At 39.2% G+C, this 18,413-nt stretch overlaps 1 protein-coding gene, 2 long non-coding RNA genes and 2 other non-coding genes across 5 annotated transcripts; 3 read left to right on the forward strand and 2 right to left on the reverse strand.

Annotated features, from left to right (window-relative positions):
• The first annotated feature begins 380 nt into the window (after nucleotides 1-380).
• LOC147134693 (uncharacterized) lies at nucleotides 381-1,591 on the forward strand. Its single transcript, XR_015090089.1, has 4 exons — nucleotides 381-662; nucleotides 850-892; nucleotides 1,075-1,131; nucleotides 1,300-1,591. It is a non-coding gene; the product is annotated as an uncharacterized LOC147134693 (long non-coding RNA).
• Nucleotides 929-1,003, forward strand: LOC147134694 (small nucleolar RNA SNORD49). Its single transcript, XR_015090274.1, has one exon. It is a non-coding gene; the product is annotated as a small nucleolar RNA SNORD49 (small nucleolar RNA).
• On the forward strand, nucleotides 1,160-1,229 carry LOC147134695 (small nucleolar RNA R38). The gene has a single exon (XR_015090284.1). It is a non-coding gene; the product is annotated as a small nucleolar RNA R38 (small nucleolar RNA).
• Nucleotides 1,373-11,541, reverse strand: fbf1 (Fas binding factor 1). Its single transcript, XM_086055298.1, has 29 exons — nucleotides 11,273-11,541; nucleotides 11,144-11,178; nucleotides 10,930-11,025; nucleotides 10,788-10,833; nucleotides 10,647-10,713; nucleotides 9,801-9,936; nucleotides 9,614-9,682; nucleotides 8,083-8,232; nucleotides 7,840-7,966; nucleotides 7,460-7,593; nucleotides 7,280-7,373; nucleotides 6,590-7,045; nucleotides 6,430-6,507; nucleotides 6,281-6,327; nucleotides 5,779-5,831; nucleotides 5,661-5,708; nucleotides 5,424-5,549; nucleotides 5,228-5,328; nucleotides 4,931-5,137; nucleotides 4,025-4,132; nucleotides 3,724-3,863; nucleotides 3,542-3,660; nucleotides 3,265-3,387; nucleotides 3,006-3,182; nucleotides 2,753-2,929; nucleotides 2,444-2,581; nucleotides 2,268-2,361; nucleotides 2,068-2,186; nucleotides 1,373-1,516 (listed from the first exon to the last, which is right to left on the reverse strand). Exons 1-29 carry the CDS (start codon nucleotides 11,290-11,292, stop codon nucleotides 1,424-1,426), a joined length of 3,378 nt encoding a protein of 1,125 aa, XP_085911424.1. The 5' UTR covers nucleotides 11,293-11,541; the 3' UTR covers nucleotides 1,373-1,423.
• A 1,371-nt stretch (nucleotides 11,542-12,912) lies between these two features.
• Nucleotides 12,913-18,059, reverse strand: LOC147134697 (uncharacterized). Its single transcript, XR_015090139.1, has 3 exons — nucleotides 17,886-18,059; nucleotides 16,891-16,953; nucleotides 12,913-13,251 (listed from the first exon to the last, which is right to left on the reverse strand). It is a non-coding gene; the product is annotated as an uncharacterized LOC147134697 (long non-coding RNA).
• Nucleotides 18,060-18,413: the final 354 nt, after the last annotated feature.

The raw sequence follows: 18,413 nt of genomic DNA on the forward strand, positions 1-18,413 counted from the left end.
ATTGAAAAATTGACTGTATAATATAAATCTGCAAGTATCGTAATTGTATTTTTTCTACACAAAATTGTATGCCACGTGCCGTACGTTATGAATCACATTCAGTTTAAGAGATAAAAGATCTCGAAAATTGGTTATTGTTGAACGGGTATATAGCATTGATTACTGTAGTTTACATTACTGGAAACTTGATCAAACACGATGAACACTATTGTAAAGTAATTCTGAGACAATGCAAATAAAAATAATTTATTCATTTTGAATAACTTTGATTTGACTGATAATGTGGAGTGCTTAAACATTACTGTAGAATTAAACATTATAGCCACGCCCAATCTTTAATACGTTCGTTGTGACGTATATGCCATATAAAATCAGACCACGCGAGATTTTCTGTCTCTCTCTTTTCGGCGTTCAAGATGAATGTCCGTATCAAGAAGACAAACGTGCTTCAGCTTTTAATGCATTTCTGTTCAAATATTGCGTTAGTAAAGGTCGACATTCCTCCTTGATCCGACAGATTTTTTTTTAGAGTACTTGGATGAAGAATCAGAATCTACCGATTTTGTAATGGTGTTAGCTCGTTAGCATATTAGCTTCAATGGAATCAGCACGTGGTGCAGAGCATTCCCTCGACCATGTACCGTAGAAGTGCATTATAACGGGTAAGGTCTCGTGATCTGTGTGATACACACCTTTAAAATGCAATCTGCTCTTTGTACGTGATGAGTTTTGTTATCCCTGTCTGAAAAAAACGCGTGGACAACAATGGTACCTGACAGGGTTGTAGATGGCCTGTAAAAGCACGTTACTGATGTTACACCCGTCACGAACTTATTGTTTTTGTTTCAGGTCCAGTTGATTTCAAATTCCCGAACGAGGCGACGTTGTAAAGGTTTGTACTACACTGTCGCACTACACTGTTGATAGTTTCAGTGATGATAGCTGCTACATAGGAAGTGCCGTCTGATGCGATAACTGACGATGGCAATGAGCTGATCTGAGAAATTGCCCCACACTTGTTGTTCTTTGCATAAAAGCTGATCACAAGAGAATGACTGATATTTTCATTATTAGGTGCAGTGAATTGCTGTCATCAGAACACAAGTTCTCTGAGGGACGGGAGATTTTCAGGTACTTACGGTTTTTGATTTGTGCAGATTCAAGCCAGTGATGATAAAAGTTATCCCTGTCTGAACATAAATGTTGAGTCATGGTAACCTGAGGCTTGACCACAATCACATTTTCACTTGTTCATGATAAGTTGCCTCCATTGTATGATTCTTTTTTGTACTGCTTTAGGTGAAGTTTCCGCGTTGGGATGGATGACCTGAAGAAAATAAGTCACAAGAACAAATTCTTTTTTTTTTCTTTTCTTTTTTTAATAAACAGTTTTGGTTGAAAAATGTATGTAAGCAAGCCTGAATCATAATGCTGGAGCCCAGTGTGACTTCTGTCTGTAAGACTTTTTCTTCAAGTTTTCAAGGAAAATTTGCTGCTCTTGCAGGTAGTCATGGTCCTGTGTGCATGAGTAATTCAGTTTAGTGGAAATCCATACAATGTTTGAAAGACTCCAATAAAACATTCAAGCATACGTGTATTCTTAATGTTAAGCCTTCATTGTGAGAGTTGTAATAGTTTATAAGCATTCCAATGGTTTGCAATGCACTTGCTACAATATGCTGTTAGATTCTATTATGAATAAGGGATAGTTAATAGTCTTTATTAGCATGTTAAAATAAGGAATTTGCTGCTGGTGGTGTTACTCAAGTACTAGAAGTGCATCTCAAATTGGAATGGGTTTAATGACAATGCATAGAAAAACACATTTCAAAAATATTTTAGTCATTGATTCGGATGTGTCGTAAACTATAATCAAAATGACATTTTAGTGAATCTAGTTTCACTTTTTGAATTGAACTAAGTTCTTCATAATTCAATTTAGTGAGATGCACCTGTATAGGTACAAAAAAAAATCTCCCGGTAATGTGTTTAGGATATATGCTGTGTGTGTATATGTACTGTAAATACACATGCATAATCCCTAAATATTCAATGATTACTGCTTACCTTTTGTGCATTGTACTTCCATATAGCCAGGCTCGCCTGGAGTGCCACAGACTGAGAATTGGGCTGAGTGGCGTTTAAAGTTGGTGTCAACTTCGGCTCTAGCGTTGCTGAACCTGAGTCTACAAATGAACACAAATCATGGTTATTTGCACAGTGGGTCAAATTCAAAATGTATGAAACTGAATACTGATTGACATCACCTGGTAGAGTGGGATTGGTTTGTGTTAAATAACCACTCGAGGGGTCTGGTCTTGGTTTCTCCATTGTTTCCTGTGGATTAAACCTTATTCGCTCCTACGATTGAAATTGCAACATTTAGTACCTAAAAGTGACCATGAATCATTTTTTTACTGTTGATAAATTCTGATGGAATTACCTGAAGAGCACGTTTTTCAAGCTGCCTCAGCCTCTCGATCTGGGAATGAATCGTTCTCAGCCTTGCTTGGTGTTCAGACTCCACATGTTTGGCTTCTTGCAATGCCTGCTCTCCTTCCTCATACTTTTCTGCTGCCAGCTGCACACAATATGTCAAGGAGCAGTATTGAACAAACATCCACTAAACTTGGGACAGACCAATATTTTAGGGTAGATGAGGATTAATTTGCCTTTATTCTTAGCCAATAGTAGCGACAGGAGAAAATTCAGACATGCGTACATATTGATCCCAATGTTAATCACAATTTACCTTGCTGAAGGCATCAACTTCTTGCGCTCGGATTTTGAGCCTCAGAGCAGTGCTGCTTATCCTCTCTTTTTCTTGCTCCAGTTCTCCTTTCAGTTGTTCCAGAACCTCTCTCTCCTGTGCCACAGCAGTCTCTTTTAGTTTCAGCTCTCCGCCGCGAAGCTTCAAATCAGCTTGTTCCTTATGCCAAAAAAAAAAAAAAAAAGTTCTTGTACTTGTAACCTAGTGTGTTTGCAGAAAACCAGTTTGAGCTCACCTGCGCAAGACTCATAATGGAGCCCTCTCTCCTTTCCAGTAAAGTGCTCACATCCTGTTCGGCTCTCTCTCTGCGCTGCTTTTCCTGGGCATGAAAGAGGTTCCACTCCGCTGCCAACTTTCTTCTCTCTTCTGCACAGTGTTGCATCACTGCCTTCTGCTCTTCCAATAACGCACTCTAATGTGCAGCGAGAAAGGAAGAGTCATGGGGAATTATATTTTCACATTTCAGTCTGGACTCTGACTGTTCTAAGACTCACCTTGGCTCTTTCCAGCTCCTCTCTCTCCATGGTCATCTGCATAGTCAGTGACCGTCGTTCTTCTTCCAAGCTTTTCAGAGAAGACTCTACTTGGGCTTGCTCTGCTGTCATTTTCCAGCGCTCCTGGAAGATGAATGGTATCAATTATAGGCTTTTTTTAATAAAAAAAAAAAAAAATCACTTTATCTTATCCCTAACTTAAATTTTGTCCCACAATCAAAAAAAAAAAGAAGAAGCGACAGCTCCAAATTTGAACAGCCCACAAGTTGTAAGTAACCTTCTCAATTTGTCTCTGCTGTTCATTGATCTGAGTGTCCATCCTGGCGATGATCTCCTTCAGGTAAGCCTTCTCCTCCGCCATGATTTTCTGCTGCTGAGCCAAGCGCTCCTGCATGACTGAAAGAAATATTTAACAATTGAACGGTGGATCTTGTCTACTAATATATGTGAAGCGCATACTTCGAAGCTGCTCATCTCTGTGGCGCGCCCCCTGCTCCAAACCATGGGTTGTGTGTTCATGCCTGCTCTCGACCAAAGAGGAGAGATCTCCAAGTCGAAAAGAAAACTGCTCCATCTTCTCTATTACAAGCGTTAGAGACCTGGACAAAGATGGAATCATCAAATCCTGACCACCTTAAATTGATCAGATAACAATACAAAGTATTTTATGCACTCTGTTTTTGTATAATATTCATGTTGACAGTAATAATGAAAATAAACCCAAAAGCAAAAACCCATGCTCAATAAATAAACGACGGACCTGGTCTCAGATGTTGCACTTGTTACTGCATCAATCTCTTCCTCTTTCAGCCTTTTCAATCTATTAACATGGTCTTCGTGGTCTTTCTTCATCTCTGTGATAGATTTTCTGAATGTCAAAGAAAGACAGGTAGATTTGATGGGTGCAATTGCTACTACATTGCAGAGTAAGCCTTTCATTAGCAGTCTATTTTCAACATTTGAAGCAAACCCTCTCCGTGGAGTTGCAATCTCAATTGTAGGTCATCACAAGTTAACTTCTTCCACACCAAACTCATCCAGCCATGGAAAATCTCAAATGTAAGATTAGGAATTAAAAGGCCTTTTTATTTTTTTTGCTTGGCCTTCGATTGAGGAAGGGTGCCTCAAGGCTTTTATCCATATAGTCTATTGATTATTGCTTTTGTAGGAATATATTTGTTCACTATTTCCCATAACCCATCCATCCATCCATCCATTATCTGTACCGCTTCTCCTCACAAGGGTCGCGGGGCGTGCTGGAGCCTATCCCAGCTGTCTTCGGGCAGTAGGCGGGGGACACCCTGAATTGGTTGCCAGCCAATCGCAGGGCACACAGAGACAAACATCCGCACTCACAATCACACCTAGGGCCAATTTAGAGTATCCAATCAACTTACCATGCATGTTTTTGGAATGTGGGAGGAAACCGGAGTGCCCGGAGAAAACCCACGCAGGCACGGGGAGAACATGCAAACTCCACACAGGGAGGCCGGAGCCGGGATCGAACCCACGACCTCTGAACTGTGAGGCGGACGTGCTAACCAGTCGACCACCGTGCCGCCTTTCCCATAACCCAATCCCTCAAAGTTCTTATGTAAATTGCAAGTTGCCACAGATATATATACAGTATATTTGAAAGCAGGCTCTGTCGACACAAGACGTTTACCGTTGCAAATCCCGGAGTCTCTCTACGTCACGGTCTTGGTCTTGCTGGAACTGGGCCAGTTTACGCTGGTAGTGAGCCTGCAGGTCTGAGCGCTCCTTCTCAGCCGCTTGTGTTAGCGCTGCCAAGCGTTCGATTAGGTCTTCGCTCTCCTGCCGCATCCGCGTCTCCCTCTGGATTGCCGATTCCTCGAGAAGCTTGACGCGAGTCCTGCACGTGGCACATAAGATGAAGATGAAGTATGACTCGTGTTTTTTGGACACATGGTGGGTGTACAAGCATTTATCCTGGAATTAATACTTGTGTGCGTTTTCCATGAGTTCAATGTCCTGTCGGTGTCGCTGCTGGACACTTTCCAGCAACATCAGGCTGTGGTCCCGCTCCAGCTGCAGAGTCTTAGCCTGGACAAGAACAGATAGTCTGAGGTTACATAGCCATCCATCATATTCATAATGCATACAAGCGTTTCCTGGTTCAGACTATAGCATTCAAATACCTGTCCCTCCAGCTGAATGATGCGTGCCTGTAACTCTTCTCCATCACTATGGTGCTGTTCATTGAGTTTTTGCAGGGCCCCAACATCCAAAACACCCCGGAGCCCCAATAACTCTGACTGCATCATCTTTCAGACAGAAGCGGTAATCATGTGAAAATAAGATATGCAATGTGCTGCGGCAGGCATACAAAGTGAATGGAATTGAAATGAATCTTGTTTAAGTAAGCGCCTCCTTACCTGCTGCTGTAGTACCAACTGCTGCAGGCTGTCCGCTGAAAATGGCACCTGCTCACAAGATAAGGAATTAAAATATAGCAAGCTAAATCCAAATAACATTATTTAAAACAAACAATACCTGTTTCTGGACAGCAATTGATGAGTTTGGTTTTAGGTTTGGCCGGGGGAGCCCTGAAAAGAAGCATCCATGGCAATGACAATATACACTAATAAAAGAAATGCATGATCGCGGGTGACTAGGGATGTCACGATATCCAAATATCACGATATGATAATATCACGATATGAACCACACGATACACGCTAATTATCACGATATTGTGGGGAGGTTGGCGATATCTAAAAAGCTCATGATATTGTAAAAAATAAAAAAAACTCATTTTAAAAAAATACAATACAATTCAATTTTATTCATATAGCACATTTCATAACAGCTAGCTTTAAAAACAATACAATAAATAAAAAACAATAAAAGGTTGTGACACACGTATTAATAGATATACAAAACATGTTTTTTATGTTATTTGTGTCCCTAATAACCAGAATATGCAAGGAATTTTGTCCAAAAAGAATTTCTCAAATGCAGCTATGTAAAAAAAAAAAAGACAACAATATAGTACCTTGATTGACTCTCTCTTCTATTTGAAGGGCGTGTTGTGCAGCAAAGCTAGGTTGTCCAAGTGAATATAGAAAAAAAAGTATATTACAAAAACAAAAAAAATGGATAGCATTCAATCTATTGTTTTTTTTTTCTCCATCCAATACTTACCCAGCATCCTTCGAGGATGACGATTGTTGCCCGGGGATGTTATTTCTGCCTCTGCGGGCTTGTGAAGGGGCTTCCTTACTGAAAACAAGATCATGAAACGGTTTCATATTGAAAAATAAGATTCAAGGTATGACTATCGAGAGATTGTTATTAACATTACCTAACAAGTGACTCCAGATCCACTTCTTCTCCAAGGCCTAAGGATTGCTCCTGATTTAAAATTTTGGCATCAAAGTTTGATCCTGAGAAAGACTTCTTCCTGCTAAGAGCTCCTGCCAACCAGTCACCACCCTCCTCCTCCTCTTTCTTCTGGCTTTTGATAGCTTCAGGCTTTACTGCTCTGGTGTCAGTCAAAACTGAGGCATTCACTTCCATTTTAGCGGCTGATAGATTCTGCTCACCAGACAGTGAGTGCTTTCTCTCCAATAAAGGAGACGGGGGGGATTTTGCAGACTCAGGGGAAGTCTTCTTCTCTTTGACGTCATCCTCAAGATAGGTGGGCTCATCGTTTGCCCTGAGACAGAGCCAGTCTGCTGGGTTGCGGGATCGAGTGGCGGTTGGGGCAACGGGTGGCTTTTTCTCCGGGGTGGAAGCGTTGACATCCTGCGTGGGGAATCTTTTTTTTTTTTTTTTCCAAGCAAAAGAGGAATATTGTTGATCAACTTCTCATATATCCTTATTCTTTCTTTTTTTCCACTTTACTCGAGCAGCACGGTCTGAAGCTTGCTTCCTTGCTTGGTTTGCAACACATAGCACAAAAATTGACCAAGCCACAGCTCATAACTCACAAAACTTGTAAGTTGGAGCACTCGCAAGTCAAGGTGCAACTGTGAGTAGAGTAAACACACACCTGATAGACTGCCTACGGGACTGGGGCCCTGAACCGGTGTCTCCCATTGTGGGCTGATAGGACCCAAATGTGAGGTCATCTTCTAGAAGGGCCTCTGAGAATTGGACAAAAAGGTCTTAAATTATTTTCAAGCACTACATACCACTGTGTATCACACAATTAGACAGACTGATATCTTACCTTTTATATTGTAGTTTTTCTCCCGAGACAGAGGCTGATCCTTCTTAGCACCTGAGGGGGGCGCTTCTGGACGACGGGAATTGCAGTTCTCCAGAATCTCATCGAGTCTGGTACGAGCTCTTTGTGGTTGTTCACTGATTATTGAGATAATAAATGCAAAAGGATTTAAGCCATAAATACAAAAAAAAAATGTTGTATGACATAAAGGAGGGAAAAAAGTTAAAAGACTCAGACATCATTCGATCGCATTGGAATCAACAAAGTTTGGGATTATTTTTAGATGCATACCAAATCACTAAAGCAGTATTACTTGAAAACTATGAAAGAGGACCAACGTCAAAATTATGTTGGACATTATGAGGGAAAAACAAAACTGTCACCTTTCCCTGTTGGACCAAAGGACATTGTCTTTTTTCTTGGGAATTTCACAGTCCAAGCCAAGTTCATCAATCAAATCATCTTTCTCATCATCAAACGCAAGGTCATTTAGTTTTTTTGCTGCACTATCTGATTTTAAAAGGGAAAAGAAAAGAAAAACACACACAAAGGAGGAGAGGAATTCAGCATGTGAGGTTTACATTGAAACATGAAAAATATGAGATCCTGTAATCTTTCAGGTTTACTTGTGTCCCTTTTTTGGCCGAGAGATGTTGAAAGTGAAGGTAGCAATTTTTCAGGTTTGGTCGGTTGTGAATTGGATTTGGATGGCGTCTTGTTTTTATTTTTCGGTAAACCATCCAGCAGGTCAATCAAGTCATCCTGGTCATCAAGTTCTGCAGAAAAAAAAAGACCATGCTTGGTTAGGATCTTGTGCCCCAACAGAAATTATCCCATAGTTGTCATTTAAATCCCCGACAGACTGGCACTTAAATAGCATCAAGCTAACCAAGCAAAAATGTTGATATGTCAGCACAAATTCATATCGTGCGGATTGTTATAAAACCATCTGATGCTTTTTAATCTATGAAATGATTCTCCTTGACGTCATTTAGATATATAGCCACGACACGACAGGCATCATGCGGATGACACTGTTTAACCAAACATGCTGCTGCTGCCACCTACATTTGATGTGCCGTTGAGCTGAGGCTTGTGAATGCTGTGCTTACAAACGTGTGCCAAGTTAACTAATTCAAATGATTGGGTAATACATTCAAAAAAGTTGTTGAAATAGCGCTTCAAACAATTAGACAGACAATTAGACAGACAATTAGACCTAATAGCCCGCATTTGTGTATGGTAGAGTGGTGGACTAAAAGGCATAATCAGATCAAATGATTGACCATGACACAAGAAAAGAAGAGGTTAGTTTATTTAAATCATACGGAATTCTTGGATGAATTCATGCTTAGTCCAGTGTTTCCCAGACTCATTTTACATTAAAATACTCATGGGAACCTACTAAACCGATTATTTTTTCAAGGTCATCTTCCCAACACAAGCCAATAAATTAATCTGCATTTCAATAAACAATCAGATTCATTTTAGATAAATGCTTTGGTTTATAAATTAGGCTTACACTACAATAATGGCAAATGAAACTTGAATTAATATTCAAGACACTTTATCTACTTCAATTAGATTTGTCAATTTACTAAAACACTTGGGACTTGTAGTCTTTTAAGCGTTCACTATGACAGCTTGTACTACAAGTGTGGCGTCAATCAATAAGTCATATTACAACAAAATTACAAACAAATCTGTGGCTTTATCACTTAAACGTTTCATGTTAACAGGCGGACAGCTATATCTAGACGCTATATACATACATTTATTTTCTTCAAAATTGCAGCCTTCGAGATTTGGATTTGCAAATTGCATTCTACTACATTGAGATGTTGATTTAAATTTAACTGAGGCGACCTGTCGTATTGTGAGCCCATCAGCAAGCAGGAGCCAGACCCTTTCCTGTGCTGCCAAAAAAGTTCCCCAAATATGGTCATCAATATCCATTTCTACTATTTACAACTTTTGAGGGCATCGACTTCGGAGATTCTACTGCAGACACTGGACAAGTGCGAACTAATATACAGTATGTACAACCAAGGCAGTCAGTATGTTCAGTTCCTTCAAGTCAACACTGACAGCTGCCATTGTGTCGTGTCATACAAGCTTCAGTTTCAGAGGACACAGATAGACAAATGGCAGACTCACCAGAAAAGATGAACCTTTTGTTACGTGCTAAAGATGAGTTTATCTTCTTCCCTTCGATGGCAGCTTCATCTAGGTGAAGTGGGGAAGACAAAGCTCTCATTGATTTCAGAAAAGCATCTAAGCCAGTTAGTGTATGTAATATGAGTAAAGCATTTTCATAATAATAAGCAGGGCACTGCTATATTACCTGCTTCCCTTGTTTTTATACCACTCGCTATATCTGGTTCTGGCAAGAACCCTTCATTATTACCCTTCATTAGTTTTGTTTCTGCAGAAGGTGAATTAGTTGTCTTCTTTGATACAGCATTCATATCATCTGGACACTGTACAGTGGTAAATTAAAAACAATAGATACAGTCAGTTAACATGGAGAAAGACAAAAAAACAAGCAAGGGTTTTCCTTTCTTGAATTGAGGCAAAGGTGGTACCATTTTGATAATTCACACACGTGGTTATGATGGCACAAACACTTTTTCTGTTAAGTATTTTTGTATTTTATTGTTTTTATGGTTTTCTTTCTTAAAACACTCCACCTTACCCTGAAAAATACCTGCTTATTTTACATCTCAGAAAAGCCAAAAGCATAAAGTGCAATGGTCATTTAATGTACTTTTTACTAACCTTACTTTTTTAGGTAAAAAATGTACCTGTTTGAAAATCCATAAAATTGTGTGACACATTGACAAGATGAAAGAAAACTCATCACTGGTTACATAAATAAATACGATGAAATCAACACATTCTTGCTTTTTAATATGTAATATTTTGAGGGTCATCAACTTAAACTGACCAATCATGATTACTCTTTTTACTGCGCTGCACACATTTCAAACCTAACATGCTAAAAAAGTAAACACATAACAATGTTTTATTAATGACTTAAATAATACATTATAAAGACGCTAAATATGAAATCATTGGTGAAACCTATCGCATTATATCATGAATATACAGGGCCATCGGTCTAGTAGAGCCACCATAACATGGCTCAATCATGGTGGCCCAGTAAAGATAGCTGTTAATGTTGACATACCTCAGTGTTGCCTTCATCCAAATTTAAGTCGTCTAGCACACTGAAGATGTTTTCAATGTCAGATGTGCTGAAGGAAAAAAAACCGTATAAATAGTGGTATCATTTCTAATGTGTATATCTACAGTAATTAGTCAATCATACCTATGTTGTAATCCACGACGTCCTGATTTCCTTCTTAGTGGGAGTTCTGGTAAATAAATTGTTAAAACATTAAGAACATGGGGATACTATTGTAATCATAACACATTCTTTTTTTTTTTAAAATCCACAGAATTGCTATCACTTACTGTCACTATCAAACGAGCTGTCGAGGACATCTCCACCACCAAATGGGCCTTTGGAGAATCATGAAAATTTAAGATTAAACATCTGGATAGAACTCTTCATTTTGTCAAACAGCTGTAGCTGTAGCTATATTTTGAATGCCACTGTATGTGTCAGCTCTTCTTTAAGTACAGAACTCAACTCCAATTGTGTATCTCAATGACATAAGAAACTTACTTTTAGGTGGTTTCCCTTTGGGCTTGGTGGCCTGACAACAGCATCACAATTAAAAGAGGGGGAAAAAGTCAACGATACCGATACAACTAAATCGCTTATAAAGAGTCTGTAGTCAAGATACTCACCATTTTGGTTTGTTTACCATTACAGAGGCAGTTAGCTGGCTACTTTAGCATCAATTTGATGAGACGTCTCGTTTCCAGTGGTGATCACAAAAACTCCTGTGCCCACTCGTGCTACACAATGTAAAATGGGATAGTTAATTTAAATAATAGGGCAAACGTTCGCACACATATGGCTTAGTTTTTGCACACAAGCTCCCCCCCATTTAGAGATTTGAACCGGTGTGGAGGAGTAGGAACGTTTCCTGTGTACCGGCCCAATTGCATTGTGGGTAATGTCGTTTCACAATCCGTGAAGACACCACTGCTGTGCTCTCAAAACACAATACTCTCTGCTTCTTTCCTGTTAATTAGTAGAAAAACAAAGACTAGCTGGTAATTTGTTTGTTTTATGCTTGTACAATTCAATTGAAAGGTATTTAACTTAAACGATGACATTTTTGGTTTAAAGTAGCCATTCGTGAATAAAATGTTTTTGTACACAGCTGTGCTATAAACGGTATGGTATGGTATGGTATGGTATGGTATGGTATGGTATGGTATGGTATGGTATGGTTTGGTATGGTATGGCCAAATAATGCGTTCGTGTGTTCTCATTTATTTAGTAAGAACTTTCACATGCCTCCGCGCCTCTAAATTGTAACGCTAATATGTATTAGATATTTAAAAGTAAAAAACCTTTTAACCTGTAGTCATGTCACATTAAAGTTTCTTAACACCTTCTCCACCAGGTGGCATCAGAACGTACAACATTAATCGAAGAAAAACTATTCGAAACCTGTAAATTATATTTTGCCATTAATTCATTAAGACGTAAGCCTTATATTGCACCATAATCAGCAAAACGATAACCTAGAAATAACTTCGAGTCAGCAGAAATGTGTGATCATTGTTTATTCTCTTACAAATCTGAAAATTACTCTGGAAGTAATGAAGAAACATTAAAAGTAACAACATAAACACATCTTTAATCGTTTCAGTGTGATGTGATGCAAGAAGTGAGTTCAGTTCCAGTTCAGCAATAAATATCATTACAGCAATTAAAACATCTGAATAGATGTGCCATTTCCTCATGGAATTGATTTACTTCATACTCCTTGGATTTTGTGGATACATCTGATTTCTACAAGAAAAGCCCACTCCATAGTTTTTTTCCCCCTTCGCCCTAATAGGGCAAAAGTATTTCCTATATTCATTTTCATTTAATTATTCTCAGGAAATGCAAAATGTGTTTAGTGTTTATTATAGTAGTTTCAAAGATTTTAATTGAACATGAGAGATAACATGGCTTAACACGTCAATTTATCAGGGGTTTCAGGATGATTTACAATGTACTTCAAGGCAATACTACATTCCTTAACTAATTCTTACTGACATTTGCCCTATGTTTGTACTCTTTTCCTGGTATTAGGTATCACACATGCAGATGCTTTACAATAGGACACAGATGTGTGTAGTTTTTTTTTCAAGTAAGAGGACAATTATCAGTAGCCTCACAAGATATAAGGGACCTGCCTTTGCATGACACATTATTTGTCCATTTCAGAAGACCTTAGGCCACTTAAAATATGTTCTTTGCAATTATTGAAAAAAGAGAATCAAAGCACATCTCAGCTTGAGAAAGCAACTCCACAAATCAAAGATGATGTCTGATTTATTTTATTTTTTAAAAGTAGGCACATTACTAGTTTCAGATAGAGCTCTGCCTCTAAACTCTTCAATGCGGTGATACAAAACTAAATCAAACAACAATTCTGGGTCATTGTGTAAATCTAACCATCTTAAACTGGCATGAAAACACAGAACATGTTATCTTCAAACTGGAATTCGGCCCAAACCCCCTTTGCCTCAGTTCCCTGTCGCAGAATACAGAGCATGTGCAGGACAGACCAAAACAGCCAAACTAAACCAAACCCCGCTACCCCACCTTGTTGTTTCTTCACACCTGGTTGGTATCTTGGCATGCGCTTCCATGTGCAGACCTGTCCGAATCACAAATGAGAGTACATTTAAGGAACTGTTGTTACATGATCTGACCATAAAATTCCGGAATGCAGGAGAAAATATTTGCTTTGACATCAATACATCAATATGAGGTGAAAGATCAACAAAGGCTTTTATTTCCATGTGTTGACATCTGGATCTGGATGGCAATAGCAACCATTTTATTCAAACAAAAATATTGAAACTGGTGTGTGTCTCGCTGCACAGGCTTGTTCTGTTAAACTGGTTACAATGACACTGAATGTGTACAGATTTCCTGTGAAGAGTAGTTAAACATAACCAACACGAAAACCAGAAAGTGGTTTCAAAGGGAGAGATGGGGTGTACAAACAACTGTAAAGCTGAGAGAAAAATTGAAATTCAACCAGAGCCATTGCATAAACATTAGCCATATCCAATACAATCACTTGAAGAAGAAAGAGATGTTGAACGGGTAGACCAAGAAAAACTGCAGTCTCTACGATAGAAATATTTTGAGAGCTGTAAAGTCAGACGAAGATCCTAAAATAAGTGTTACTTCGCAACAGCCTACAGGAGGCAGGAGTGATGGTCCGAACGGGAACAGAAGTATAGATGTTCAAATACGGAGTTCTGCACCCTTTTACCTGGCCACCACACTTTTACAGCCAATTCCTTTCCAACATGTACAAAAACATGTTTTGAGCTGCCCTTGAACGTATATGATTGCGCCGGCAACCAATCACACTTAAAGTAGGGACATATGCTAAAGAATAATAGTAAGCAAACCAGTCAAAAGGCAAAAAATATTGCACATTTTTTTCCAAACAAGCAACATAAAATGAGAAAAACTGTTTCATGTTGACAATGTAGCCAAATTATAACAAATTAAGATGTAAAGTAAAAAAATTAAAAGATGCCAATGGAGTGGGTCACAGACTGTGCAAAGGATTTGCTCTTAATTTTTCAAATCAACCAGAACTAAAATAAAGTAAATTCTAACACCTTATTGAGATTTTTTTTGTGGAATGCTCTTACACAAAAATTGCCTGGTAGGAGGAAATATCTTGGCAGAAAAACAACAAGCATATTTTTCCTTAATTTGCGATATTTAATCTTGGTTATCTTTTAGTAGTTGTTGGCTTTCTGACCATGTGAAGCCAAACTGGTGCTTGAGAGCGTGCAATTTGAAGCAAACTGGCACCAGCTCAGCGTGAAAAGTGTTGATAACTGCGTGTGTATGGTCTGGTTCTCTGTATGGCTTGAAAGAAAAGTGAAAATCTGAAATCTGCTTGAGGGATTAGAACTAGTACAAGTAATATACATTAAAAACAAATGTTTAAGCAACGTGTATTAAAGTGATGAGCAGGACAACTGACCATGTGAGTGTCGTAAAATATGTCAAATTTTAACTTAACAAAAACATTATTCTGTTTTTACTGTCTACTTTTGTTTGGTGTTCTGCAATGACATGGATGATTGAGTTCTTATGCGTAACAAGGAAGAAACAAGACATGTTGTTTCTTTTACGATCAGTAGAATGAATAAAAAACCATACTCAGCCTCTGCGTGATAGTCACACACTGCTGCAGGATGACATTTGACTCATAAAGCATGACTTATTGCAGGTCAGCCAATGTGGTGGTGTAGAAACATGCCCTGCAAGCACATCCCGCACATGTTCAATTGGGTTAAGGTCAGGCTGTTTGGCAGGCCACTCTTTTCTTTCCACTCAGAAATTGTAGCGGTAATCTCTTTGAAAAAACACCGCTGTGTGTGGACAAGTGTTATTTTGGTGGATGGAATTTGGCTGGAGTCTGTGTTGAATTCTTTCATTGATGGCAAGCCTAGTTGTTCCAGTGATGAGCGTGGAGCGGGCCAGTCACCATCACGCTACAACAACGACTGTACAGTGGTAAACTCCTAGGCTTATTGAAATCTTGCATCACCAGTTAACACAGTAGGCTATTTGGCATTGAGTTTGAACATTCTACTCGCACACTCAGTTGTGCCCTTTATGCCACAAATTCATGTTGTATCATTGTTGTAAAAGGAAAATGAACAGTTTTTTCAATGGTATAACATTTATTTGCAATATATTTTTTAACAATATCTAAAAAAAAATTGCTTTTCCTAACTTTTTCTTTTCTTAATCAACTAAAATGCTTGATTCTATAAAAAGTCAACCATGTTAATAAATTCAACAACATAAATTATTGGAGTGCAGTAGTACATTCATCACATTGTGTATACAGACCGGTCACCAAGGGTGGGCCATAGGGGGCTGTGCCTGCCCACCAAGATGCAGTGCCCCTCCCATTTGTACAAAAAAAATATTTTTATTGTTTTATTTTATCATAGTAGCTATTTTTGTATTGTGAAATACCAATGTTGAGTTGCTTATTATGTCAGAAAACTGCAATCACTCATCCCCAAAATGTATATGGACATGTCTACTTATGACCACATCATTCTCTAAAACTATTGCCCCAATATTTTCTATTTAATGGACGACGCATTTCTCTCATAAAATGACATAAGCCTTGTAGTGGAAAAAAAATCCGGAACACTTGGGCGAGCATTCTAATATTTTCAGAGGTTGATGTGAGCATAAGTGGAGATGTCAACCTAAATTTTGGTGACTATTGATCACAGTTTTCGTAGATTGGGTGACGTTTAGTTCCTACATTACGCACTTAAACTGTCGTGGTGCATCACTGTACGGTAAATGAGGAAGGACTTATTACATTACTGTCGGTAACTAAAGAGACGTTTTAAACATTTCATAAAAGATTCCACAGGAGCCACAAACTCTTTGGACATCTAAAATGAAGATACATATTGTTTTCCTTTTACTTTTAATATGGAGCAGACACTTGTTTAACCCCGACTGAAGCGATATGTCAGCGCATCCGCCATTTTGTATGTGGCTTTTATATTAGCCATTAAATCGGCAAAAATATTTGTAAAAATAGGTCAGAATGACATAATGCCATCAAAAGCAATAATTCGGTAGTGAGTTCTTGCTTGATGATACATCTCCAAGGAGCAAGTGAACGAGGAATCTCCACAATTTGCTTCACCTTGCCATAACCAGTACGGCTGCGGCATCGACATACTCAAGAAGGCGTCTTCGTATATGTATTATAATGATTAAGATAATACTTGCTTGAGGTTGTCGCAAAAGGCGCCAAGATGGGATCGGCAGTGCTACGCGAACATAAGGAGCAAAGTAAGTGCTGTCTGTAGCCCTACCCGCCACCCCCCCCATGCATTTCATGTGCCCCCCCTTAAGGCTGGGCTCTGGTGACGGGTCTGGGTGTATCGCATCTCTTATATAGCTGCATATGTGGTAGGCAATGCATTTATAATCAGCCTCCAAAGTGATGATGATGGATTGTTGTTCAGCCTCTGAATGATTTAGTCTTAGTAGAGTTCCAGCCGGTGCATAAAAGAAAAATGTGGGACAGGCATGTTTGCAGTCTTCGCTCTTTATGCATCTGTGCCTCAGTAACATGCTCCACTGCTCTACTTTCAACCCTTGTCTGGAGCCTCTTCTGAACCCCTTCCCCAACCCCAATCTCACTGTAGAAATGAAACATTCCCCTTGGTTGCTTGATACATAGTTTGTTATTCCTTACCCTGTGAGTGATACTCACCGTCATTTATGATTGTCTGCAGCTTGGTTGCTCTTCACATATGGCACCTCATCCTCCTTCTGTCTGCGTCCGATGATAAGAATATTTAAACGCAACGTTAAAATTTTCTTCACAGTATGTTCTACGTGGTCCCACTAGTCTATACACGGTTTGTGGAATATGAATTAAGCAACAAAATCCATGCATTTTTATCCATCTCAGGGGGTGGCCATTTTGCCACTTGCTGTCGACTGAAAATGATATCACAGTTGCTCAGGGCTCAGGTAACAACCAATCACAGCCCAGCTGTCTCAGCTGTCGAACGTCTCATGACCAAACTCTGCTAGTGAAAGTTCAGTCGGACTCGCCGACCGGACGCCTGTTTATAGACCTAAAGATGGGTACTATTTTTTCCCCCCAGGAAAAAAAGGCGAACGATGGACGACGAAAGGGTACCCACGCTGTAGACAGATGCATAATGAATGCTCTGAACATTATTTTGATATTCAATATATTGGAAGAAATACATCTGTGATGAAGCCTCATCTTGCATCAAGCATACAAATCGAATTCTCAACTGCAGAAGGACCACCATCAATGATTACACATGATGTAATGTTTTATGATGCCTCAGAAGATATGCAGTGGTGACAGTACATGGAGGAGAATGCAGTTGAGTCACATAATATGAAAAGGTAAACATTTTTCAATTGTTCATACTTCGATATTAGACAACAGATGTGCCAACAGGGAGTTGAGCATCTGAGCTCCTGTTAAAATAAATAAATAAATAAATAAATAAACTTTAGGCCGCACTACTTTAATGCTGCAAATTGAAAATTATAATTACTTTTCTCCCCCTTATGGCTCCTCCACAAACAACCATGACAAAGTCATGAAATCAATATTTGCCTATTTTTGTATCGTCTGTATCATAAGGAAAGGGATACCTCAAAATAGTAATATTTTGGCCTAAAGTGGATTTGATCACAAAATTACTAATGACTACTACTTACGGGTTGATTTTACTGGAGAATCTATGCCGCAGGATGAGACCGATGCTGGTAAGGACCATCATTGTGGTGCACATGATCCTTTCCCAAGGATCTCCTTGTGGTTAGAGCAGCGAGACCTCCGCTCCCATTGAATGCCTCGAATTGAAAAGGCAAACGTTTATGGCGTAACAATCAGACTATTCCTGTCTTCCTCTTGGCTGTGACTCTCGATCGTGAAGATTAGCTCAGAGGATTAGCTGGGATCAAGGAGGGGTAAGATCTGGCTGGCAGGACTAGGAGGCAAACAGAGCCTGCTGTGGGGTTGTGTTCTAAAAACAACCAGATTCGTCATCAGATTGTCAGCACAGCAAACCAAATCCACCTGGATGCTTCAAGTCATTTTCTTCATGGTGGGGATGGGTCGGGGGGGGGGGGGGGGGGAGTGTATTAAGATGATCTGATGCTTCACATTTGCAACGTGACAGCAGGGTTTACGATCATAAATTCATTTGATGTATTATGTCTGTGGCTGCACCATGGCTGACCAGT

The sequence above is a fragment of the Filicampus tigris genome, chromosome 16, assembly GCF_054856515.1.
Source record: "Filicampus tigris isolate MCC_2025a chromosome 16, RoL_Ftig_1.0, whole genome shotgun sequence".
Taxonomy (NCBI): Eukaryota; Metazoa; Chordata; class Actinopteri; order Syngnathiformes; family Syngnathidae; genus Filicampus; species Filicampus tigris.